The sequence below is a fragment of the Schistocerca americana genome, chromosome 1, assembly GCF_021461395.2.
Source record: "Schistocerca americana isolate TAMUIC-IGC-003095 chromosome 1, iqSchAmer2.1, whole genome shotgun sequence".
Taxonomy (NCBI): domain Eukaryota; kingdom Metazoa; phylum Arthropoda; class Insecta; order Orthoptera; family Acrididae; genus Schistocerca; species Schistocerca americana.
Genome location: NC_060119.1, coordinates 480,020,850 through 480,047,253, shown reverse-complemented (window position 1 = coordinate 480,047,253; position 26,404 = coordinate 480,020,850). Strand labels below are relative to the sequence as shown.

At 43.3% G+C, this 26,404-nt stretch overlaps 1 protein-coding gene across 1 annotated transcript in view; it reads right to left on the bottom strand.

The window, feature by feature from the left end:
- Positions 1-551: 551 nt before the first annotated feature.
- LOC124565480 (protein FAM183A-like) overlaps positions 552-26,404 on the bottom strand; it is a 38,272-nt gene continuing 12,419 nt past the window's right edge. The window contains exons 2-3 of the mRNA XM_047131018.1: positions 18,681-18,804; positions 552-681 (exon numbers count right to left, since the gene is read on the bottom strand). Of these exons, the coding sequence (XP_046986974.1) occupies positions 552-681; positions 18,681-18,804 (254 nt within the window). The remainder of the gene's footprint in view (positions 682-18,680; positions 18,805-26,404) is intronic.

Sequence of the window (26,404 nt, the reverse complement as noted above, 5' to 3'; positions counted from 1 at the left end):
GTATTTAATAATAAATAAAATATGTAACAATCTATATTAAATGTGTTCTATCTTGGAAACCAATCAGAGTAGTCCCTATGTCCATATGAAGTTTTTTGTGTGAAGTGATCATTCCTACCATATCCCCGAATATTGACCATTCCTCCTGTGACACCAAGCGTATACACAATGTAGATTCTTCATTCTGTTATCATTGTCCCACTTATTAAAAGAAATATAGATACAAATCTCCTGGCTCCATACAGTTTTCGAAATGCTTCCTTTAGAATAACGCAAATGGAATAACTCGTAATCACCTCACAAAAACTCTAAACAATACAATGTGCTCACTTTGGGGAAGAAATGAAACACGAAAATAAATGAGTAGCTAATGCAGTTTTTATCTGCGGGAACAATATAAGGAAATAAATGGAGCGGTTAAAATGTGCCGTGGATGTAAATATATACATTTAAAAATCGAACTATACACACAAAAATTGATTATCAAAAAGCATTGAGCGTCTTGCATGTGACTACAGCAGCTGAAACGAAAAGGCTGAGCACACGGTTGACTATCGCAGCATGTTTTTGAAGCGCAGCAGTACAGCACCCCAGCGGGAGACCTCAGTGGAGCAGCGTGGGAAGCGCAGCCGACGGTCGTTGGGGTCCGTGTCCACCAGTCGCTGCAGGTGCCACCCGTAGCTGCCCAACACCAATGCACTAGTGTAAGCTTCCACTGTGATACCATTTTATAATACAGAACCTACTACTACAACAGTGAAACAGTATGTCAGTGCACCAATCTGAATTGGCTGTTCCCATCCACCTGGCTGGCTGCTCTATCTCTTCCCAGCAGGATCATCCACTTGATGCCAACAGTATTAGGCAGTAATTCTTTCCCTTTTCTAGACCTCTGCTTCACAGTCTTCTGATTTACTTGACCAAACACTGATTTACTGGACCAGGCACTTGACTAACATTAAATCAAAAGCTGGTTTGGACACCTCACCTAATAACCATCAAAGAGAGAGCCCACAATAGACTAAATCTACTAAGCAGACATATGTGGAGACTAAATCCTTTGACTGTTATATACCCCAACAAAAACCTCATCTGCCTCGTCCCCACCTACGTAATTGTTGCAAGGATTCCTGCATCTCCGAAGTTTTACCACTCCATCCGGATCCTATACTGTCCCTCACCTGTATTCTTTACCAGGTGGTAATGTTCCCACATCTCCTCAACACCTGGAATACCTCCATCAGTCCTATGTCTCTTGCAAAACATAATGCCAGCAGTGTCTTTATTCACTATTCTCGAGAATGTTGGACTGTCTCACCATATTCCACCTTGTTTACATCTTTGTACACTCAGTGCCGTTTCCTGATGTAGCTTCAACCACCTTTTCACCCAAGATCATGTATCGTTCTTGAGACCTATACGTCCTAAGAGCATTAAGTTACCCTACCATTTCTAGTCCAAATGAAGGTTCCAACCCAGGGTTCCCTTCTATAACTGCTATCTAACACTTCCTAATATTCACCCCATTTATTTTATCACGTCATTTCTACTCCATCTGCATTGACGTCCATCACCTAGCAAATGCTACCAGGAGTCCACAGCCCCACGAACATTAAGTATTTCTAGTCTGCACACATCAAAGCATCAAACTTCAGATCATATTTTTTATTATTATAGTCCATATTTTATGCACATTCTGTGCCAAAGAAAGCTACACAAAATGAAGGAATTATTCGAAAGGGATGGAAATCGGTAGATGTGATATACATGAACAAACAAACAAATGATTCTGTTTCAGAAAAATTGGGTGATATATTCAAGCGAAAGAGTTACACAAATTGACTAAGTCAATAACGTGTTGGTCCACACTGTCCCTTATTCAAGCAGATATTCGGCTTGACATTGATCGACAGAGTTCTTGGATGTCCTCCTGAGGGATATCGTGCTAAAGTCTATCCAACTGCAGCATTACATCGTCAAAATCTCGAACGTGTTGAGGGGCCCTGCCCATAATGCTCCAAACGTTCACAACTGGGAAGAGATCCATCGATCATGTTGACCAAGGTGAGTTTTGCAAACACGTAGACAAGCAGTAGAGGATCTGGCCATGTGCAGGCGGGCATTGTTTTGCTGAAACATAAGCCCAGGATGGGTTGCAATGAAGGGCAACAAAACAAGGTGTAGAACATTGTCGATGTACCGATTTGCTATAAGTGTGCCATGGATACAACCAAAGGGTTCCTGCCATGAAAAGAAATGACACCCAGACATTCAATCTAGGTTGTCGGGCCATAATGCGAGCTACAGTCAAGGTGGTATCCCACCACCGTCCCGGGCATGTCTTCAGCCTGAAATCTCTTTGACTGGAGTAGAATTGTCTTCAGCCAACAGCCTTGCCGCGTTTGAAACATTGGTTCCCGTCAGATCACTGACGTTAAGTGCTATCAGACTGAGCTACAACTTGGATAGGTAACTATTCAGTCTACGAAGCACTGTTGGCAAGCGGTGTGTACTTAGCCCTTGTGAGGCAAACTGAGGAGCTACTTGATTGGGAAGTAGCGGCTCCAGGTCTCGTAAACTGACATTGAACCCGGAGAGTGATATGCTGACGATTTCCCCTCCATATCCGCATCCAGTGACGTCTGTGGGCTGAGGGTGACACGGCAGCCGGTCGGTAAAGCTGGGCCTTCACGGCCTGTCTGGGTGAAGTTTAGTTTAGAATTGTGTTCAGTGATGAGTCCCGCTTCGAATTGAGCCTCTATGACCAGCGAAGAAGTGTCTGGAGACGCCCTGTACAGCGAAGGGATACCAAGCTGACTGTTGCCTGCTATATGGCCCAACAACCAGGAGTAATGGTCTTGGTGTCATTTCTCTTCATGGCAGGACCCCGTACGCTGACGATGTTCTACTCCCCGTTTTATTGCCTTTCATGATAAGCCATTCAAAGTCTACATGCCATCAAGATAATGCCCGCCTGCACGCGAATTTTTGGTGCTTATTTTCGTGCTTGCCAAGCCATGCCCTGGCCAGCAAGGACGCCCGATCTCTCCCCAATTGAGAACGTTTGGACCATTATGGGCAGGTCCCTCCAACCAGCTCGGGATTTTGACGATTTCACACACCAGTTGGACAAAATTTGTCCCTCAGCTGGACATACAACAACTCTATCAATCAATGCCAAGCCAAAAAACTGCTTCATTAGTAAGGGCCAGGGGTGGACTAGTGCGTTACTGACTTGGACAATTTGCGAAGCTCTTTCTCTTGAATATATCATCCAAGTTCCTGAAATTGTACTCGTTTGTTTGTATGTACACGTACTTCACATTTACCGATTTCCATTCCATTCGGATAATTCCTTCGTGGTGCACCGTTTGTTTTTTGTCTTAGGGTTGCTGATCAACAACTAACATCGGCATCGACACTGTTGCTGTGGTAAAGCTGAGAGTTAAAGGAGTGTTGACCAAGTTTCTCACGGGGGTCTTGACAAAACACATTTGGAGCGATGGGTACGCAGTTAGCGTTCCTGTATGAAGCCGTTTGTCACGAGCAGTATCAGTCTGTATTTTATTATAGTTCAGCGTTTTACATACAAAAACTGTGAATTGTGACTACGTATGTGAATAACCTCACATCTTGGACAGTGAATTCGCTCGTCCTTCTGCTGAAGGTCGCGTGGAACACCTGATCGCAACTTTACTACATTGAACGACGACTTTCGCTACCAACCACATTCTTGTATATCGACCCGGATAGTAAACAGTCTGCGCAGAAAATCGAAAAGCATGCTGGTATGCTACTACTTGACGATCAAGATAAACGTCAGTTTTTGCTTACGGCAGTTAGCCGAGTATGCCACACGAACCTGTAATACTCGTACGACAACAACTGCAATCCGTTTACTATCGCGTCTCCTTACATGATTGTGGCTAAACAACCGTCACGTAATGTCTGGGGAAACCAATAGTCTTATTCTAACAATCTGATTTCTGAGAACTCCTTTCACAGTTGTATTATTTTACCACATACAGTTCTGTAAAGACATAAATGAATTCCTGCACATATATTGCAAGTACAAAATAAGTAATACAACCACCAAACTAAATACACGGTATATATTTATTCAAAAAAGTTAGGGGAATGCGGCAGGGTGACGTCGTTGTCAACCGCCGATATCCTGACGGGTGATAGCCCTATCATTGTCAAGGCTGAACGTCAGCAAGTAAAAAATTGGTTTTTGGCATGGGGCAGAGCTGGATTTCACAAATAATTTAAGCAAAAACCTCCACCTCTATACATATGGTTACCTGGTAATTTAATTTCAGCTGCTTCCTTAATAAGACTACTCCAAACCTGGAAGCGCATACCAGAATCCTCGTGTTATTACATTCCATAGGGTGACCGGTGTCAAGACAATGCTTTGGTATAACAGATTTTCTCGGCTGTTGTAAGCGTGTGTACGCTTCAGCTTGGTACACTGGTCCTCCATGGTTCTGATACTCTGGCAAGTATAAACAGGCCATAACTAAGAAATGCGATAGACAGGCGCCTTGCGCGATTAAGGATCAGCCTCAACAGAACCTAAAAGGATTTAATCTTAGATGGAGGTCGGAAAAAATATTTCACAGCATATTTCGACAAAATACGACCGATGTTGTTGGAGGTGCTCCCTGTGCGACTCCGGAAGTCCACAGACCTTGGTGCCAACTCGGTATTATCGTGACTCACCCGGTGCAGTGTTGGTCGATAGCGCAACGGACGTCTCGTGTATCTTTCACGAACTGTTTTAAATTCACTTGCACAGCCCTTACTTGCTTCAGTTCTGTTTTGAACATGACAGGCGGTTGATGACGACGTCACCCGGTTGCATTCCCGTAAGTTATTTGAGTACTGTATACGCCGGAAGAAACTTAGGTCTCAAGGTATATCACAGTTAATAACGAAAATTGAATGGGTGGTAGTAGGAGCAAAAACGATCCAGTAAACATGTGTCCACGAACGAGACTTTTGCGAGATAAATGTGAAGGTGTTGTTAACAAACGCAGCTGGCTGCAGTATGAAATATTGCCCAGGTTAGTACAAATAAATTTGAAATGTAAACTTGAAAAGGTTATCGCCACTTGCTGGCTGGTTCGTTTCATTAAAATCGATATCTACGACTGCTCATTAAGCTAATTTCCTCCTCCTCTCATAGGATGGGAATGAGAAAGCCATTAATCTATTTCGAAAATATCTGCAGAAGGTCAATAAGTAAGAACTCCCTTCTTCCAGCTTGTAATTATGATGTAACTGCAATTTATGGTACAGGTAGAGTATGAGCAGTTTTTTGCTACCCGGGACGAGAGAACGAAATCTTAACTAGTAATGTAATTTTTGTAGTCGGCCTCAGCCCTGATTTAGTCAACGGCTGACAAGCCCGTAGTGCAGGGAAGACGCACTGGATAGTGGCGGGTGGGACTAAGAACGTAATATACATATTGGAAACTGAATAAAAATTTGATGCTTAAATAATTAAAAGGAAAATTTTGAAAGAATTACTGAAAAAAATTGAAAGGTACACCTATCCTGAGTCAATTTCAACTGGCTCTAATATAAGCAGACCTTCAATATTCAATACAAGTGGTTCAAATGGCTCTGAGCACTATGGGACTTAACATCTGAGGCCATCAGTCCCCTAGACTTAGAACTACTTAAACCTAACTAACCTAAGGACATAACACACATGCATGTCCTAGGCAGGATTCGAACCTGCCACCGTAGCAGCAGCGCGGTTCCGGACTGAAGTGCCTGGAACCGCTCGGCCACAACGGCCGGCTTCAATACATACTTTCAGCATTTAACACTCGTAAATTTACGTATATCCCTTTCTCGTTACCGATATTGTGCATGGATATTGGTATGACAATACTGGTTCTGGATCGGCCCTCCTCTGCTCAAGCGAATTCTTCTTGCTATCTTCGATCCTCTCAATGCTGGATTCTCGGGGCGTCGCGGAGAGATTAACTTCGTTATCTCGGTAAGTGTCTTTAATACTTTCTAACGCACAGTTGGAAAACACACTTTTGAACAATACCAATGCGGAGGAACTCGTCACACGTCCACCCGCTACCACTTATACAAACAGATTTTTTTAACAATATTAATTCGGCGGAACTCGCAATATGTCCGCCCCCTATCACGTATAGATACGGTCAGATGAATCTAAAGCAATAAAAAGAAATTGAAGAGCATCTCTTTATCTCTTTTGTTTGTTTGTCAATGTCATATATTTCTTTTTATTGCTTTAGATTCATCTGCCTGTATCTCCTCCTAGCAAAATTAACTGGACAATTTCCAGGAAAGATCAGAGAGAGAAGAAGAAAAGATGCGAGGGAAGATAGTGCGTTTCTGCACACCCACTCCCTGTCGCCAGCTTCTCACAGAATTTGGAAGCTATTAGAAAGTATTCTGTGGTTAGACTCGTGACGTATATATATATAAAGAAAAGAACGAGAGGAAGAAAAGAAATAATAATAATAATAATAATTTAATTCTTCACAGCATCCGCCACGGAAGACACGCCACTTGGCATACATTCGAACGCGATGTAAGCCGTTCTGGCCACAGCGTTCCATGGGAAGTCGCTCTGACAAATGGAGAACATTTGCCTGTCCTATGTAGTTTGTCTGAGGCGAGATGGAAAGTGAGCTTCTTCGACAGCGGTCTGACTGGCTGGTGACGCAAAGGCGAGACGCAGAGCTGCAGTTACGCATTTTTCTATCGTCTAACAGTGGGTGCTTCTTGCACGGTCCGGCTCGGTGGCGTCCGGAGAGGCGGTGCCGAGGGATTGCCTCTGCTTGGTAGATGCTCGACTCGCCAGGGGTGAAAAGGTGGAAAGAGAAGCCCTCTTTCTAGTTTATGACACGAGTCTAACAACAGGATACATTCTAATAGCTTCCAAATTCTATGAGAAGCTGGCGGCAGGGAGTTGGTTGTGCAAAAGCGCACTATCTTCCCTCGCATCTTTTCTTCTTTTCTCTCTAATCTTTCCTGGAAAATTTCCACTCAGTTTTGCTAGGAGGAGATGACGTACAGTTTTCCTCTCTTTGTCCCATGATTAGTTTTTGAAATATAACGTCGAAGTGAAACAAACTGAAAGCAACCTCTCAGCTGATTGGCGAAACAACTAATTGTTTGTACATGATTGGCTAGCAAACTATATGAGGGGTGTTCAATATGTAACGCAACATATTTTTTTTCTCGGTAAATTTCTGTTGAAAAAAATGCAGTTTTTCGTGGGATATTTCCCCGCTACTATATGCAGCCCTCCCAATGGCGTCTGTAACGGAGGTGTGTTCCAAGCAGAGAGCTGTCATTGAGTTTCTTTTGGTGGATAACCAGAGCATCGCAGATATTGGTGGGTACTTACAGAATGTGTACGGAGACCTGGCAGTGAACAAAAGCACGGGGAGTCGTTGACCGAGGCGTCAGTTATCAAAGCAACAAGATATTCGTGGGTACTTACAGAATGTGTACGGAGACCTGGCAGTGAACAAAAGCACGGGGAGTCGTTAGCCGAGGAGTCAGTTATCAAAGCAACAAGATCACGGAAACCTGTTTGATCCCGCGCTTGCTGGTTGACCGCATACAGATGTGACTCCTGGAGTGTTGGAATGTGCAGACGCTCTGATTCGAGGTGATCCACAGATCACAAACAGCTAACTGCTCAGACTCGACGTTTCTGTCGATAGTACTGACACACTCACAAAACTTCACTGTATGATTCTTACTCATCCACCCTACAGCCCGGATCTCGCACCTTCCGACTTCTGTCTGTCTCGCCCAATGAAGGACGCACTAAGCGGGAGGCAGTGCGTGGATGATGTGGCTGCGACATTGATCAGCAGAGTGGTATCATGCAGGCATACGGCGCCTCCCAGTAAGGTTGCATAAGGCTGTCGCATTGAACGGATATTATGTTGAAAAATATGGTTTTGTAGTCCAAAGGCTGAGTAATGATATGATGCATTGTAATTCTGAAACAAACCAACCTGCTTTCGGAAAAAAATGTGTTGCATCACTTATTGAACGCCCCACTTTGCTTAGGCATTTTATTATGCAGTTCGAAAGAGAAGTGGAAGAATCACACTGGTATTGGTGGTTAAAGGAAGCAAGCGTTTTATCCAAGTATTCATTCCAGCATCGGGTTTGGAGGTAGACACAATATTTATTTCTGGTGTTAGACTCTGATGGAAGCCGACCTGGTTATGTTGATATTAGAAGTCATCTAGCTTAGGGAGTTGGACTTGGAGGAAGACAGTTTCTGATGGGAATTGACGCCGATTCGAAACATGTTCGGCTCTTCAGAGGGTAAGAGCTCCTTTTCAAAGTGATGATACCTTTTTAAGACAACAATCTCAAGGCGCGTGTTTTTATTCAAATTCACGAAGTTATTTACCTTCAGTTCTTGAAAGGACCGCAGATTAGTTGTTCACGAGCATAGGCTCATTTTGAAAGAACCACTCACGCAAATGCCAACTGGATGGTATTGGCTCCTTTGGATGCACGATTAATCTATTTTTCAATACTAATTAGGAGGTAACGGGCGAGTTGTGGCGCCCTGAAAATATTCTATGTTCGGAGTTGGCGTGGCCGCACGGGCCACTCGGCAAGCTGGCGTTCGTCAGCAACCGCGTGGTGCCGAACATTAGCCGGGGCGAGGTCCAGGCCGACTGCGTGGCTGGAAATCCCATGTTGACGCTGTGTCGAAGACTGTCCTTTGTGTCGATGAAGGAGATTTGTACGCCGGGAGTGCCAAAGATGGTGGACTTTGTGAAACCATAATGGCAGACATTTCACAGTTCATGTAGAGATTAATAACAGCTGGAGGAATCATGATACCTTAAAAAGAAACATGTACATTACCATTATTTGCACGATGATTCTGATGGTGTAATCAGATTTTCAATATCTTCATTAATTTAAAGTTTAGTGTCTGACTGTAAATTACGCAAGTAATGCCCAGCAACCAATTTCCAAAGTCTACACGGTTCATCCGATTTTGTCTACCGACCTGTCTTTAGAAAGCTATTGGGGCTACATTAAAGACTAGAGAGTTTGGTAGGAGACTGATTTTTTAAATGGCTGGAAATGGCCAGTAAAAATGACTGTAATCTTCAAACCAACTACAGCTGCCATAAGCACAATACAAGGCATTGTAAAGACTTCTACATTACCTATGCCGCAAAAACCAGAATTCAGAATAATGTGACCAACTCAGGAATATATTTTGTAAACGTACTTCCATCCAAATTAAAGAGCTAGAAGACAAAGTAAGCATGAAGTAAAAAAATACCTGATGGATAAATGCTTCTACAGCGTCAATGAATGTCTGTTCAGATAACAAACTGAAACCTTTACTTGCTTTCAACAATTTAAACGAATTTAAATTTATTTTCAAATTATACAATACTTAAAAGATTCGGTTAAATTCCCCCAACATATTAGTGTGTAAGGCGCAGTTAATGCCCTATATAGTTTGTTACGATCAAGTCTTTTTTGTGTACTACGCTTTTGTCCTCTATTTATATACTATGGGTATGTAATTTGCTTTGCTTGTTTAGTATGTTATGCGTTGTTATCATGTGTTACATGTAAATATTCTAATGATAAATCCTATATCACATGTGTGATCCTTTGGATGATGACTAAAATAAAATCAATTATATAAGGTGGGACATTTGTCGTGTTACAAAAGGTAGCCACACAGAACATCTGTAAGTGAAACTTGAAGATATATTGCATTCAGCGCTGTATCAAATATTTCTATCAATTGTTTATCTTTCTCTCAATTAAAGGTTACTTATTTATAACTAAATCATAAAGACCCTGTACTGCTCTCGTCTTACGACCTAACATCCCAAAGACGTTCAGGCTCACATGCGGTTCCTCTTCGTTTAAATGTCTCGGCTCAAACTCGTCTAGGGATTGAACTGCACGTGCCGGCCGCGGTGGCCGTGCGGTTCTAGGCGCTCCAGTCCGGAGCCGCGCTGCTGCTACGGTCGCAGGTTCGAATCCTGCCTCGGGCATGGGTGTGTGTGATGTCCTTAGGTTAGTTAGGTTTAAGTAGTTGTAAGTTCTAGGGGACTAATGACCACAGCAGTTGAGTCCCATAGTGCTCAGTGCCATTGCACGTGTCGCATTAGACGCCCTAAATTAGACACTTGTGGTCCTTTGCGAAGTCATATGAAGCATACAACTTTAATATAACATATAACAACAGTTATATAATAATATCAGGAAATAAATTAACGACCCATAATGATGTAGGCCACACAGCAGCGATGTGGTTAGAATAATGTTTATTCAGAAAGCAACCTAATAGCGAAAGTGGTCGTATTTGGAGTTACTGTTACACTCGCGCGCATATCCATTTGACACAGTTCGATCATTCACAACCTCATCGCGAAATACAAGTCCAATACTCCACCTCGTTATCTTCACGGTAAGTTAGAGTTCACACCAAGCGCGCGGCTGCTCACTGCTCAGAGACTAAGTCCCGCGACACCACACAACGCGAAATCGTTTCACTTCCTAGCCGCCTAAAGACCGACCGACCACTTTCGCGTCTCCACCAGCACTGTACCCTTTGGTGTCTACACCAGAACTGTCCCTCTGCCCCTCTCCAGCCGCGTCCCCCGCGTGCCGAACATCGTCGCTCAACAGACTAGGGCAGTTCCCTTCCCTGAAGCCGTCCATCTGATTCGCTACAGCTTATTCTACATTATTTTAAATTGTAACACATTTAAATAATCAAAGCTTGACCACTTTCACTTTCTAGATAATGTAACAATAATATCCATTACATAATAAATGTTAAATTCTTTTACATATAACCAATACAATTTCCTTCTTAGCCTGGAATGCCACGGCCAGTAGCCTTGTACCAATGTGCTTTCTGATAAATAAATAAAGAACCAAAGTAACTATTATGCACTAAACTGTACAACAAATATTCTATTACCTAATAATTCAGTAAGGTTTCAGGCTGTCATCGTTCAATGTGTTTTGTGTGGAGGAAATGATGATCTGATACTTAACTGAAAATAGTGATAATTTAAATTTACTACATATTTTAAACAAATAAAGTTAGAGGGTTAATATTTACAATAGTCGTCATTTTAATGATGCACTTCTATATGAAATGTCGACCGTTAAGATCGACCAAAGCGTTCAGATTTTAGCAGTCAGGTCTTTGTTACAAAACTTGTGAATTTCACTTTAACAGTAAATCCTAAACTGTTATAGATATGATCAATATTCAAGTTTTATTGGGATCACCATGAAAATTTATGAAGGATGGTAGATTGAAATTACTGTCGTTTCATTCCCTGAGTTACTACAGAATTAAATAGTTTTCATAAATGTTTCCCTTTATGGCCGATCTTAGGTCCGCCATATTTAACATTGCTACATCTCCCTGGCCACAAACGGCTTCTATGGGGTTTCCCTACGATGTAGCTTCTCGTCTGTCTCATTCACACACTACAGCGCTTAGGCCTCATTCAGCACAATAGACGCCTGTGAATTTCCCGTCTCGTGATGAATCTGCACTCTTTGTGGCACACGGTCCTAGACGACAGGGTCCGTTTCACAATACCTGAGGGCTGACTCTTTCGGCCATATCTTTAAATGAGAGCGAAATGCTCGTTAACTGACAGTTTCTGCAGTGAGTAACAATTCTTTCAACACCATCCCATGCTTGTGTAAATCGTGACATGACTGTAAAATTCACTGCCCCAGTACTTCAATCTAATCAATGGGAGTGATGTACAGTTCTCTTTTGTGGTGATCCCTGACAGAAACATACAGAGGGATAAGGTCATGTGATGTTTGGAGGACAAAAAGCAGGCTTTGCTCGATTCTAGGGCCATATTGGTGCGGTATAGGCAGTCTTGCATCAGCAGAAAAATTTATCGTTGTCCTATCAAGAGCGATATTTGAGCTCGATTAGACGTGGACTTAATCTAATCTATAAGTTTACGCTTCAAATATGTTTGTGCGAACTATGGTGCAAATGGTTCAAATGGCTCTGAGCACTATGGGACTCAACTGCTGAGGTCATAAGTCCCCTAGAACTGAGAACTACTTAAACCTAACTAACCAAGGACAACACACACATCCATGCCCGAGGCAGGATTCGAACCTGCGACCGTTGCGGTCACGCGGTTCCAGACTGTAGCGCCTATAACCGCACGGCCACTCAGGCCGGCCTGTGCGAACTATGACAATACTTCATACTGAGATCAGTGGCGACTCGTAACCACACATTCCAAGTTATCTCGCAAACAGCTCATTTTCGAACTCATGTCTACTTGGAACATTTTTGCTTTTGTTATCCTATACTTTTACCTGTGCCAGTTTTCAGTACTAGCTATGATACACCACGTCTACATATACTGGGTGTTTCACAATTCATGTTACACATTTCTAGAGCTTGTAGAGGGGACTTAGTAGATCAAGTTTTGCATAGGAACCCATGGCCGGAAACGTCATCCAGCGACACTACTGAGCGTAAAAGTTAAAGGCGTCGGCGCCTGTAAATGTATGTGTATACATGGTGAGTCTGTGATTATGTTACAGACTTTATAGGATGATGGAGAAGGATAAATGAATGGATTTGAGACATGAGTCCCTGTACCGAAAATGAACGAGTCTAAAGTTACAAGCGAAAACCGTTTTGATACATCTGACAGTGAAATACATGTACAGGTAAAAAAGAAAAAAAAAGGTTCAAATGGCTCTAAACACTATGGTACTTGACATCTGAGGTCATCCGTCCCCTAGACTTAGAACTACTTAAACCTAACTAACCTAAGGACATCACACACGTCCATGCCCGAGGCAGGATTCGGACCAGCAACCGTAGCAGCAGAGCGGTTCCGGACTGAAGCGCCTTGAACCGCTCGGCCACAGCGGCCGGCCATGTACTGATCATATTGTTGCTAAGATTGTAGGGTAGGAAACATTTAGAGATGCTAGTTCGGACAAAAAAACTTCTAGTAAACATGGGCTTTAAAATACTCACCTTAAGAGCTATGAGCACTTGTTCAATAGAGAAGATGTGTTTCACACTAGCGAAGATGCACAAGTACTCATAGCTCCTCAGGTATGCATTTTAGAACGAGTGTTCACTAGACATTTTTTCTTTGTTTTAGTCCACAGTGCCACCTCTGAAGCTGTCTCCCCTACAGTCTCAACAACAGCAGTAATAGTACTTGTGTTCCACTGTCAGAAGTATCAGAACGGTTTTCGCTTATAACTTTCGACTGTTTCGTTCCGCAGTCAGGGTCTCTTCACTCAAATTGATATATTTATTCTTCTCCATAATCCCCAAAAGTTTGTGCTAACATCACCGGATCACCATATATACACATTCATTTACAGGTGCCGGCGTCTATAGCTTTGATGCTCTGTAACGTTGTTGAAGACCTTTCTAGGCATGGTTCAAATGGTTCTGAGCACTATAGGACTTAACGTCTGAGGTCATCAGTCCCCTAGAACTTAGAACTACTTAAACCTAACTAACCTAAGGACATCACACACATCTATACCCGAGGCAGGATTCGAACCTGCGACAGTAGCGGTCGCGCGGTGCCAGACTGTAGCGCCTAGTACCGCTCGGCCACACCGGCCGGCTTTCCAGACATGAGTTCCTCTGTAACACTTGATCTACTAAGTCCGCTCTACAACCTCTAGAAGTGTAAAATGAATTGTGAAATACACTGTATCGCTACCAATTTCCATTCAGACATGTACGTGTAGTGTTTATTTCATAGACGATGACGATCAGTGAAAGGTGGAGAGTAAAATTACACAGTTCCCTCGAATATAACCAATTTAAAACTTACTGCGTAAATACAGCTAACAGTGTCACTCAGTCCATGAGACACTGTGGAGAGATTTGTGATCAGGAGCTTTGAACCACCACCTTTCCTCAACTATAGTCTGACTCACGAACAACAGCGTTTCGCGCAAGTCAGAGCACAGACGAGCGGTTGCACTGTTGCCTGTTCCAAGCGACAGTTGCTGTACACCGGATAAATGTGCTTTGTACTTGATGCAAATACACTCCTGGAAATGGAAAAAAGAACACATTGACACCGGTGTGTCAGACCCACCATACTTGCTCCGGACACTGCGAGAGGGCTGTACAAGCAATGATCACACGCTCGGCACAGCGGACACACCAGGAACCGCGGTGTTGGCCGTCGAATGGCGCTAGCTGCGCAGCATTTGTGCACCGCCGCCGTCAGTGTCAGCCAGTTTGCCGTGGCATACGGAGCTCCATCGCAGTCTTTAACACTGGTAGCATGCCGCGACAGCGTGGACGTGAACCGTATGTGCAGTTGACGGACTTTGAACGAGGGCGTATAGTGGGCATGCGGGAGGCCGGGTGGACGTACCGCCGAATTGCTCAACACGTGGGGCGTGAGGTCTCCACAGTACATCGATGTTGTCGCCAGTGGTCGGCGGAAGGTGCACGTGCCCGTCGACCTGGGACCGGACCGCAGCGACGCACGGATGCACGCCAAGACCGTAGGATCCTACGCAGTGCCGTAGGGGACCGCACCGCCACTTCCCAGCAAATTAGGGACACTGTTGGTCCTGGGGTATCGGCGAGGACCATTCGCAGCCGTCTCCATGAAGCTGGGCTACGGTCCCGCACACCGTTAGGCCGTCTTCCGCTCACGTCCCAACATCGTGCAGCCCGCCTCCAGTGGTGTCGCGACAGGCGTGAATGGAGGGACGAATGGAGACGTGTCGTCTTCAGCGATGAGAGTCGCTTCTGCCTTGGTGCCAATGATGGTCGTATGCGTGTTTGGCGCCGTGCAGGTGAGCGCCACAATTAGGACTGCATACGACCGAGGCACACAGGGCCAACACCCGGCATCATGGTGCGGGGAGCGATCTCCTACACTGGCCGTACACCACTGGTGATCGTCGAGGGGACACTGAATAGTGCACGGTACATCCAAACCGTCATCGAACCCATCGTTCTACCATTCCTAGACCGGCAACGGAACTTGCTGTTCCAACAGGACAATGCACGTCCGCATGTATCCCGTGCCACCCAACGTGCTCTAGAAGGTGTAAGTCAACTACCCTGGCCAGCAAGATCTCCGGATCTGTCCCCCATTGAGCATGTTTGGGACTGGATGAAGCGTCGTCTCACGCGGTCTGCACGTCCAGCACGAACGCTGGTCCAACTGAGGCGCCAGGTGGAAATGGCATGGCAAGCCGTTCCACAGGACTACATCCAGCATCTCTACGATCGTCTCCATGGGAGAATAGCAGCCTGCATTGCTGCGAAAGGTGGATATACACTGTACTAGTGCCGACATTGTGCATGCTTTGTTGCCTGTGTCTATGTGCCTGTGGTTCTGTCAGTGTGATCATGTGATGTATCTGACCATCGGAATGTGTCAATAAAGTTTCCCCTTCCTAGGACAATGAATTCACGGTGTTCTTATTTCAATTTCCAGGAGTGTAGGTACCCTACTAATTATGCTCTCGCTTGTTCATGTGGCATATGTCGTTTACCACCAACATCAACGATGACAGCTAGCAACAAATGGAACAAAAAAGTCACTAAATAACTCGCTACGATCACGTTTAATGTTCGCAACTGCTAAGATATTCACTGCAGAGCGTTCAGAACGCTACTGAATGGTAACTGGCTGTCGGCTGTGACGTAGGTGCGCAAAACAAACCTAAACTCGACCGCGACTCCAACACAGCCGGCCATACACTGAAGTGGTAAAAGTCGTAGGATACCTCCTACAGAATGTGCTTAAGAAAAGTGACGATAATGAGGACCATGAAGAGTTGGTAGGTCATAATCACGTGTGTGTTACATTTAGCTGCTATTCTTTATTTTCTGATTCTAGTTGCACGTTAATTACAAACTTTACAACTGCCGCTCTAGCCACTAGCCCATATATGGGAATTTCGTGCATTAACATTAATAACCGTAATCCCAAATATTAATTAAAATTTCAGAAAATTAAGTCGATACAGTATACACTGAGATGACAAAAGTCATGGGACACCTCTTCTTTTCCCTAGCATAGTGAAGCAACTCATGTGACATGGACTCAACAAGTCGTTAGAAGTATCCTGCAGGAATACTGAGCCTTCCTGCCTCTATAGCAATCCACAATTGCGTAAGTGTTGCTGGTGCAGGATTTTGTGCACGAACTGATCTCTCGATTACGTCCCATAAATGTTTGATGGGATTCATTTCGGGAGATCTGTGTGACCAAATCATTCAGTCGAATTGTCTAGAATTTTCTTCTAACCAGTCGTGAACAATTGTGGCCTGGTGACATGGCACGTCGTTGTTAGGGAACATGAAGCCAATGAATGGTTGCATATGGTCTCCAGGTAGCCGAAGATAACCATTTCCAGCCACGATCGGTTCAGTTGGTCCAGAGGACCCAGTCCACTCCATGTAAACACAGCCCACACCATTACTGAGCCACCACCAGCTTGCACAGTGGCTTGTTGACAACTCGGGTCCATGGCTTGGTGGGGTCTGCGCCACTCTCGAACCCTACCATTAGCTCTTACCAAGTGAAATCAGGACTCATCTGACCGGACCATGGTTATCCAGTCGTCTAGGTTTCAACCGATTCACGCAGGACAGGCACTCCAGGCGATGTCATGCTGTTAGCAAAGGCACTCGCATGGGTCGTCTGTTTCCACAGCCGATTAACGTCAAATTTTGCCCCACTTCTTAACGGATACGTTCGTCGTTATTTCATGCAGTGTTGCTTATCTGTCTACGCAAACGCCATTGCTCCCGGTTGTTAAGTGACTGTCGGAGACCACTGTGTTGTCCATGGCGAAAGGCAGTGCCTGAAATTTGGTATTTTTGTCACATTCTTGAGACTATGCATCTCGGAATATTGAATAACCTACCGATTTCCGAAATGTAATGCCCCATGCGTCTAGCTCCAACTACAATTCCGCGTTCGAAGTCTGTTAGTTCCCGTCGTGCGGCAATAATTCCGTCTGAAACCTATTCAAATGAATCGCCTGAGTACAAATGACAGCTCCGCCAATTCACTGCCCTTTTATACCTTGTGAACCGCCATCTGTATACCTGCATATCGGTATCCTACGAGTTTTGTCGCATCAGTGTAAACCGAGGGGGGAAATACGAGGGCCGTTCAGAAAGTAACCTCCGGTTGATTTAAAAAAATACACCAAGTTAAATAAAAATATTTTAATATGTACATCTTACAACTACATCTTTGCACTATTTTTCTACATAGTCTCCATAGCGATTGAGGCACTTATCGTATCTCTTCACAAGCTTTGAAATTCCTTCTGCATAAAAATCACCCGCTTGTGCCTGGAGCCAGCCTGTGACCGCATCTTTGAGCTCTTCGTCGTCATCAAACCGCTGTGACCCGAGCCATTTCTTCAAATCCATGAAGAGGTGATAATCACTTGGCGCCAGGTCTGGGCTGTAAGGTGGATGGTTGATAACGTCCCACTTGAAAAACTCAAGAAGGGCCGTTGTTCTGTGAGCAGAGTGAGGACGGGCGTTATCGTGCAAAAAAACGATACCGGAAGTCAGCATACCACGGCGTTTGTTCTGTATAGCCCGTCGTAACTTTTTTATTGTTTCACAGTACACGTCTTGATTAATGGTCGTACCACGTTCCATGAATTCAACCAACAACACCCCTTTGGCATCCCAAAACACCGTTGCCATCAGTTTTCTGGCAGAAAAATCTTGCGAGGCTTTTCTTGGTTTGGTAGGCGAATTTGAATGTGCCCACATCTTTGATTGTTCTTTTGTCTCAGGGTTCACGTACTTAATCCAGGTTTCGTCAATGGTCACGATTCTGTATAACAATGGTTCTCCTTCGTCCTCATAACGTGACAGAAAGTCTAATGCAGAGGCCATTCTTAGAGTTTTGTGGTGGTCGATAAGAATTTTGGGCACCCATCGTGCACAGAACTTACGGTAACCCAATCTTGCTGTCACTATCTCGTACAAGAGAGTCTTAGAAATCTGTGGAAAACCAGTAGACAACTCCGACATTGAGAAACGTCGATTTTCACGAACTTTTGCATCAGCTGTCTGAACGAGTTCGTCAGTCACCAATGATGGTCTACCACTCCTCTCTTCATCATGAACGTTTTCTCGTCCACTTTTAAATAAACGTACCCATTCATGGACAACTCCTTCACTCATAACTCTTGGTCCGTACACGGCACAAAGCTCACGATGAATAGCTGCTGCAGAATATCCTTTGGCTGTAAAAAACCTTATGACAGCACGCACTTCACATTTGGCGGGGTTTTCTATTGCAGCACACATTTCAAACTGCCACAAAAACTAAACTAGCGCAGGTACGACGTTCACTCGACCACGGCTTGATGCCGACTGACCTGTTGAGTGCGTGAACGCACAGATGGCGTCGCTACTCCCCCCACAACCCGCACTGTGACCAATCGGAGGTTACTTTCTGAACCGCCCTCGTATATTGTATTCAAGTCGACTACCTGTGAGTTGAATGCTACAACAAAAATATAAGTTAGCGACCTCTGCTAAGGAGGTCTGTAGTAGCTGAACAATTAACCTAGAGGTACCGGTTCCTGTCTAGACAGACGTCTTTGAACCTTACCACTGATTTCCGGTCTGCGGCGCATCCCACTTGTCCTTGGGCCCCTTGCGGCTCCCTTCTTCGATCATGGCAATGAACGCAGGGTCCACCTGTTTGGTACCTTCATCCGGCGCGTAGAACTTGCCTGCCAGGGGTGGCACTGCACATACCAAGAGATATATTCGGCGCGGCTCAGGAAGGTACACTGCTGACAATTAAAACTGCAACACCAGGAAGGCGGCATCAACAAACATCATATTGTCGTGAAGTGTACTACATTCTTGGATATGCAAACGATTAGCGTATCAGTGTAACAGTTCAAAGAAAGTACGATAATTATGTATTTACAAGGGTAGGAACTTCAATATTAGCAACTATTTAGGAAGGAAGATCGGAAAGTAACGCACAATAGTTTTATTACCAAAAAGTTTAATAAGTAACAAAACAAAAAATCGCAAATGAGCTTACTCTTTTACATACTTCTCTACATAGTCAGTAACGTTATCACCCCGTGTCTCCTACCAGTGCCGGATTAGCCATGCAGCAGGAGTTAGCAAATGCTATGGGCCTCGCACCTGGCGCGAAAACTCTTGTCAAATTAGAGGGATTTTTTTTACAGTCATTTCAAGTATAGCATTTATTTGTTGCAAGTAGACTAGTGAAAAACGTGAATTATCGCGCCATTTGGTTAAGTTCGCAACATTCTACCAACTGATTAATAATATTTCTGGCGTCACGATGAAGAACAGGATAATCAGTGTATCGGATGGGCAGCAACAGCTTCTTAGAGACATTTAATTCATGCAACAAACCCCTTGCATGCAACCAACGCCACACAGAACAACAATTAGAATTGTAAAAGCGCCAGAGTGTCGACGTGGGCAACAGCGATTATTGTTTGTTTATATAAACCACGAAGTTTAAACAATTAAAAAGTATGTTAGCTCTTGGTATGTAACTATGTACGAATCAGCTATTTGTGTTTGATATCATCATAAAACACTGTAGTCTTTATTTAGATGATTTCGAATAGAGTAGACATTTATTTAGCGCTCACAATTTGTTCACCCTTAGTACTGGTATATATTTGAGAGTTTTTAATACCACAATGGAACGTCATCGTCTTGAAGTCATATTTTAAAGAGGAAAATAAGACACTGGCGAAATAACAACCTTGCAATCGATTTTGCGTCAAAATTTCAGCAATAATTTTGATTGTGCGCAGCTCTGACCATCTGTGACGTACATATTAAGCATTAGCACGTTGCAGTACCCCACTCCACTGTATCCACTTAGTGGTAAAGCGTGAAGCACGAACACAGCTAACTGGTTAAAGAATTATTTTAATAACAGGTCAATAATTTTCAATTTACAAATACGTATCACTGACGAATGATGTAGCTCTTGCATCTGCACTTCACATTAATATTGTCAGTTTTATGTCCGCCTCCGTAGCGTAGCGGTAGCGTTACCGCCTACCACCCAGGGGGCCTGGGTTAGATTCCCGGCACCGGGCTGGGTGTTGTGTGTCCTTCATTATCACTGACTCGCAAGTCGCCGACGTGCCGTCACCTAAAAAGGACTTGCAATACGGCGGCCGAACTCCCCCGAATGGGGCCTCCCGGCCAACAATGCCATACGATCATATTTTATTTTTTTCTTTGTCAGTTTTAGAATTCAAAGCAAGTGTTCCATTGACGGTACCTCTAACAACTTTTCAAAGGATGGTGATCTGCAGTGACGTCCACCCAGCTATTCAAGACATTCGCAGCGAAAATCATTAAATATTGGACATAGCTTTCCTACATATAGCGTATCACATATAATAAAATTGCAACTTGATGCCTGTGCGTAGGAGATATTTAAGAAAACTGAATATGAGGGTGCTTTTTATAACGACTAGCGAAGGGAGGGGAAAGAATTATTTATAGAATTTTTGTGTCCGTACGTATGGAGTGTAGCCATGTATGGAAGTGAAACATGGACGATAACCAGTTTGGACAAGAATCGAATAGAAGCTTTCGAAATATGGTGCTACAGAAGAATGCTGAAGATAAGGTGGGTAGATCACGTAACTAATGAGGAGGTATTGAATAGGATTGGGGAGAAGAGAAGTTTGAGGAACAACTTGACTAGAAGAAGGCATCGGTTGGTAGGACATGTTTTGAGGCATCAAGGGATCACAAATTTAGCATTGGAGGGCAGCGTGGAGGGTAAAAATCGTAGAGGGAGACCAAGAGATGAGTACACTAAGCAGATTCAGAAGGATGTAGGTTGCAGTAGGTACTGGGAGATGAAGAAGCTTGCACAGGATAGAGTAGCATGGAGAGCTGCATCAAACCAGTCTCAGGACTGAAGACCACAACAACAACAACGCGCACCACGTAAAAACTAATGCACGGATTTGGATGCAATTTTCTTTTGTACTTTTGCAGGTCTAACTTAAAATGTGATACCGGTTTCATTTTGACACTCTGGATAGAACCAAAGTTGACGCAATTTTGCCATGTAAGTATGGACACTGACGCTTGCTGCAAACAATCAAATTTGCCGGCAGGATGGCAAAGCTTTGTGAGCCGCCGCCCGCGCCGGCGTCTTTTATGCGCGGACGAAGTCACGGGTAAAAGTTCGTCGCAGTATAAAAATGTACAAAGCAAAGATGTCTCTGGCACCAGTTACAGACTAATAAAGCACGTAAACAGTCTCAAAATCATATTTCGCGACAAGTGACGAAAAACATACGTGTACAGGAGAGCGGTTAAGTGTGTGTGGCACTGGCTTTTTTTTAATGTCCGTTGAACGAATCTACGCACACAACTGTCACCATTTAGTAAGTTTTTAGCAAAGAGTGTTTATTAATGTGTTGTTTTCAGTCGTTCTCATTTCTCCGACGACAGAAATAAGTCCGGGCTTGTCTCAGACATTCCCTCCTCGCAATGGACAGGCTTGGATGCGGTCAATGCGAAGACAAATCCCAAGAAAGCCAGACTTGTGACAACTCTAAACCAGTAGGCAATCTTCTTCCACCTGGTTTTATCGTCATTCCGGAGACGGCAGACCCTTTAGTTCCATGTCCCTCATTCATTGACAAGGTTTTGTGACCTGAAAACTATTACACAATGAAAACAAATCTACTGTAATCTTGTATGATTTTAGAAAACACGTCTTCTCGGGGCATCCGTCAGTATTCCCTGTCTATAAAAAGACCTGTATGCTAAAATTTTCTCCCCGTAAAGCAAACTGCTCATCTCGTGCCCCTAGTATGCACGTCGCTTCTTTTAAAAGTAAAACCAGAGGCGACTGCAAGTGCCGATTTGCAGATACCGTTGGCATGTTGTGTGGCTGTACGAAGTGTTACTGACGCACAGACTGCACGAGTGTGTCGCCTTTCGTCCATTTTTGATAGGAGGACGACCATACGTGATTTATAGAATGAAAATACGATTATACATATTCTGTCTTTGGAAAACTCACGTAGCGTCTCGTTGAAAAATTCTTCACACACAGTAAATATGACTGTTTCGTACCGGTACTTAGTTTTTTTGTTGTAGTAAAATGGGTTGCCTTTCGCACCACAATGGAGCTCTTACTGAATACGTATACCCACGTAACATATTATTTTTAAAAAATTGGTCCCACTTATATTGTGGCTATAACGTCCCAATGTTCAATATGTTAACGTCGTGTACCATCACGTTATTGTAGCATACGATATTAAATTTACGTAGATCGATTTTGTTGACCTTTGAAAACATTTGCACATGCGTACATTGCTTTCTACCATATTTACTGTTAATTTACAGATCGTTTTTGTTGTAATAATTAATAAAAAAACCTTCTTAACGGCGCTGAAAGATTCTTTTATTTTTAGTCTTCTAGAAAGTGACGAGACTGTTTCGTATACTCCTTCGCTATCATCTCGACGTGTTACTGATGATTTTAAATCTTCAGATGTCTTCATTATCACTTACTTTCTCATTTTACCGTCCATTGTACTTACCACCATTGGAGGTTGTAAAGAAGCATCGAACGCCAGTCCATTATTTGCATCTTCATTTGGAAAGTTGTCTATGATATCTGCAACGAAACTGGAACATTAAATTAGAGCACAGAGAGAAGCCCATATACTTCCCTTTGCATGCGAAGTAGCCTTAAAATAATGATTTTAGTCAGTCATGTCTTTACTAGCTCGCACTATTTTACATTCAGCCATTTCAATTTAACCGTCTTTCCATTCAAATCTAGGAGCTGCCGCGCTGTAGCTCGTGGGTAACCGTTAAGTCGAGGTTACCTATGTACTTCGCGCTTAGGCTGAAAATCGCTGCAATGTGGCAGAGCTAGTGACGAACAACCAGTGCGCACGAATACAGTCAGGTCTCGACTGCATACTTTCATTATATGGCCCACATTCTCAAGCTACGTCGTTTCTGGGAACCGACATTTTACCAGCGTGCTTTGCTTAAAATATGAAGCCAAGTAGATGAAGTTTTGTCGAGAGCGCTAATTGTGAATAATTTAAAGACGTGCGAGAGTTTGTATTGATGGGTAGATAACAGCTGAGCTCACTCTCAACTCGATTTTTTCTTCTTCCTGCATAATTTTTGTGGGCGGAGATTCAATAGATCTCGATAGGCGGGAAGCTGTAGTGGTCTAAACTCTTGGAAGGCGACTATCGGTTTCGCTTTACTCTCGTATAGTGCTAGTGAGCAGACTCTCGCTTCTGCTTGCATGGCACGTATCATTCGCAAAAGCTCTATGGGTGAAAAACTCTCGTAATATAGTTTAGCATTTGCGCAGTCAACTGGCACTAGCTTCTACAGAAAATAATGGTTCAAATGGCTCTGAGCACTACTGGACTTTTCATCTGAGGCCATCATTCCCCTAGACTTAGAACTACTTAAACCTAACTAAACTAAGGACATCTCACATATCCATGCCCGAGGCAGGATTCGAACGTGCGGCCGCAGCAGCCGCGTGGTTTCGGACTGAAGCGCCTAGAACCGCTCGACCACCGCGGCCGGCGCTTCTGTAGAAAATGGACGTATATTATTTATGATATTTACACTTTACGCAATCCTGTTAAATAGTAGTGCTCCATTTGGTTTGTAACTTATTTTCCCTTCAGCACAGATCGAGCTAACGACCATGAGCAGCAGACAGAGAGATAATGGACGCCACAATGCTTCTGGAAGTGCAAAGCGTAAAGCAAGAGATGAAAAGGAAAGAATGACTCATGCTGTTATATCTAAAACACGTACATTAAGTTTTTTAATGTTCAGAATTATTTTGCCGAATTTACAGAAAATGAAGTACAAAATACAAAAGTTGTGGTTGATTGTAAGGATGATAGTTATACTACAGAAGATTCATCAAAATATGCAACTTTTTCCTATGTTGTTACGTTTTCCACAAGTGATACAGCAGCTGAACAGACGGCAAGTGTTCCCAGATCAGCCATATCGTCTCCAAGCCAAACTGAAGTGAAAAGCATAGGAAGTCCTATCGGGCCAGAGACTTCATCTTCAAGACAAAGAGAAGTCGAAAGGTAGGAGACGAGATACTGGCAGAAGTAAAGCTGTGAGACCGGGCGTGAGACGTGCTTCGGTAGCTCAGATGGTAGAGCACTTGCCCGCGAAAGGCAAAGGTCCCGAGTTCGAGTCTCGGTCCGGCACACAGTTTTAATCTGCCAGGAAGTTTCAAGTCGAAAAAAGTTACAGGCTTCTGATGTTAATGCATCTTGTGCAAGTGGAACACAAAGTGAAGGTAAAATGTATTCTAACGATATTGGGGAGTGGCCAAACAACTTTGACAGAGATTATTGGATTATGAAAGGAAGTAGTAAAGTTCAGCATATGAACAGTAGTTTTTTGTCTTCAATGAAAATATAAGATTCTGTAGAAACTCGTTCTTCACACATAAACTAACGAATAAAACTTACATGAGAGATTGGTTGTGCTATTCAGAAAGCAAAGGTCGACTGTTCTGTTTTGTTTGCAGAGTGGCAGATTCTGACGGTTCGATACGGTTTACGAAAGACGGATTAGATGAATGGAAGAATGCAAACATTTTGCTGAAGAGACATGAAGAGAGCAGTTCGCATACAAAAGCGATAATTTCTCTGTTCTAAAAAAACGAGGATGCACGTGTCGATTCTCAACTTGTAAGCCAAATTGAGAGCGAACAAAAGTATTGGCGAACACTCTTAGAACAAATTGTTGCAGCTATAAGTCTTTTAGCTGAGTGAGGGTAGTGAAGAAATTGTTGGTTCACATCACAATGGAAATTATTTAGGGTTATTAGAATTACTAGTCAAATTTGATGCGTTTTTGGCCGACATACACGTATACATGCAAATAAAGGAAAGGGACATACGTCGTATTTGTCAAAAACAATGCGCGGGGAATTAATTCATCTAATTGATCTAATTGTATCAGACATGCTGGATAATATTATTTGCGAAATTAAGAGATTCAAATACTTTTCAGTCTCACTGGATTCTACTCCTGATATATCTCACTTAGATCAACTGACTCTGATAGTACGCTATGTCCTACCATCCGGACCAATGAAAAGATTTGTGAATCTTTTGGATATGGAAGGTCATACTGCTGAACAACTCTCCCAGAGCTTACTTTCTTTTTTAACAGAGAATGGCACTAATATCACAGATTGTGCCAGTAACATGAGTGGCAGGTACACCGGCTTAGAAGTACGAATTAAGTACGCTGCATGTATTCCCTGTTTTTCACATCCGATAAATTTGGTCGCCAAGTGTGCTGCAGAATGTTGTGCAGAAGCATCAATTTTCTTTGATTTCCTTAAAAGCCTCTATACATTTTGTTTCACTTCTAGTTGTCGATGGGGCCTTCTTTTGAAAGCACTGAAAAATGATAGTACTAAAATTCCGATTTTGAAAAGGTTATCGGACACTAGGTAGTCGGCCAGAGCTGATGCTACAAACGCGCTTTTATCTGGTTTTCATACAATCAAACAAGTTTTGAACGACATATCTACTATTATGCATCAAAAGGAGTTCCGCAATGAGGTTTGTGGACTGGTTTTGAAAATGAGTAAGTTGGAAGCAGGAATAATGTGTGTCGCATGGAACAGAAGCGACTAGCGTGTAGCTGCAGTCATCTGATCAAGATCTGAGCACCGGATATGCATTTTATAAATCGTTACATGAATGTATCCAAGCAATGAGGTTCACATTTTCAGAAGTTGAGGAAAAAGGCAAATCCCCGACTAGCTGCGAAGAATATCAGCAAGAAACGTCAAGCGTCAAGAAGAAACTAGCGAAATAGTAGGTCAACTACACTCGATGAAGTTGTAGAAAATCAAACACCTGGAGAACACTTTGAAATTCGGGTGTTTATTGTGATAATTGATAGTGTACTGGCTGCATTAGCTAAACGCATGGAAAAATACTATCATCTGACTAATGTTCTGGGATATTATGGGACTTAAAATCTCTTACAGCAGAAGATATCTTGAAAAGAACTCTTAGTATCGTGAATGCTTACCCAGATGATTTAAAAGAATCGCTAGGCGACTAACTGGTACAGTTCGCTGTGCTGCTGAAAACGGATATCGCTACTGCCATTGACAGGAAAAAGAACGAAGCTTTGGAACTACAAATGTAGAAATAGCCTTACGCATTTACTTATTTTGGTCACCAACTGCAGTGGAGAACGGTCTTCCTAAACGTTAAAGCGCATTAAAAGTGAATTAAGAAATGCGATGGG